Here is a 1,172-nt window from a genome sequence, read left to right as displayed (position 1 = left end):
GGCGGTGTGGTGGCGTGGCGCCTTGAGGGTCGCTGAGCCACGGTGGCTGCCAGGCCCGTGCGCGGCCGCCTGCATGAAAACCTTGCACGAGGGCTCTGGTGCAATGCACCAATCCCCTCCTTGTATTCGTTACTTCCAAATAGTCAAATCAACCTTCGCTTTACCGCAGCCCTGTCTCCTTTGTGAGGGTGATCCCTAACAGGCGGAGTAACAAACCACGCTTTATGCCCACAGTATTGGGTATTCATGGCACCCAGCCTAAGGTCTTCGAAATGCCACAAAAACGGTGCCCCGGGCGCCCCTATGTAGCCAGTTGGAGTGTGGAGTCCGACTATACCACCGTCCTTAGGCAGTTGACCTGGGATGGGCCAAAGGGAGCTTTCTCCAGGCAGAGAAGCTCGTGCGCGATCTTCGCGAGTGTGCGCTGGGATATCGGTCTCGTATGCGACACCCCTAAGGCCATTTTCAAGGCGCATCTGGAACTCTTGGATGGCAGCACCGATGTTGGGATTGGCCTTGCTTGGGTCGACATCCAAATGGGGGAACCGCCTCCTTCTTTTCTCGCTGCGAATTCTCCAGAATCCCGACTCAATCTTTTCCGGATAATAGACTGTGCAGTCCGATTCCCCAACCGGCCGTTCTGGCAACACTGATCGGCAATCCTTTGGGATGTCGATAATGAACGCGCCCTGAGCTTGCGCTCCAAGCTCTTCAGCGATGGCAAAAAGCACAGGGCTGCCGCACTTTGGATTTTTGAGCTCCCGATACTGCACCGGTGTTGGCAGGAGCACCAAGATCTCGCCACCGTCGCAAGTTATCCATCGGTACTCGACGTCGTCGCAAACTCCGCTAGAAGCGACCGCGTCGTTTTTGACCTGGCTAGACAGGGGCGGAGGTATTGGCGTGGCTTGAACTTGGCGAGCCGCGTCGACCTGGGAAGGCGTTGGTGAAGCTAGCTTTCGGCCGTCAGGAAGCGGTTTTCTGGTCGACGTGAATGTGGCCGAAGTGTAATGGGGAGTCTGGGGAGCAGACCCATCGTTTGCTTGAATGAGAGGCGCAGCCAAGGGGTTTTCGATCGTGGCTTTGTCTTGTGAGGGGCCCGCGGCCAGTGAGCGCCCGGCCACGGCTGTTTGCATGTCGGCAGTCGATGCGGTCGGCCGCAAGAGTCGTTC

At 57.7% G+C, this 1,172-nt stretch overlaps 1 protein-coding gene across 1 annotated transcript; it reads right to left on the bottom strand.

Annotated features, from left to right (window-relative positions):
• On the bottom strand, positions 1 to 1,172 carry GGTG_14408 (hypothetical protein). The gene has a single exon (XM_009232334.1). The coding sequence runs from the start codon at positions 1,134 to 1,136 to the stop codon at positions 144 to 146; it is 993 nt and encodes a 330-aa protein (XP_009230598.1). The 5' UTR covers positions 1,137 to 1,172; the 3' UTR covers positions 1 to 143.

The sequence above is a fragment of the Gaeumannomyces tritici genome (assembly GCF_000145635.1).
Source record: "Gaeumannomyces tritici R3-111a-1 unplaced genomic scaffold supercont2.376, whole genome shotgun sequence".
Lineage (NCBI taxonomy): Eukaryota > Fungi > Ascomycota > Sordariomycetes > Magnaporthales > Magnaporthaceae > Gaeumannomyces > Gaeumannomyces tritici.
This window is presented reverse-complemented; position numbering and strand designations above follow the sequence as displayed.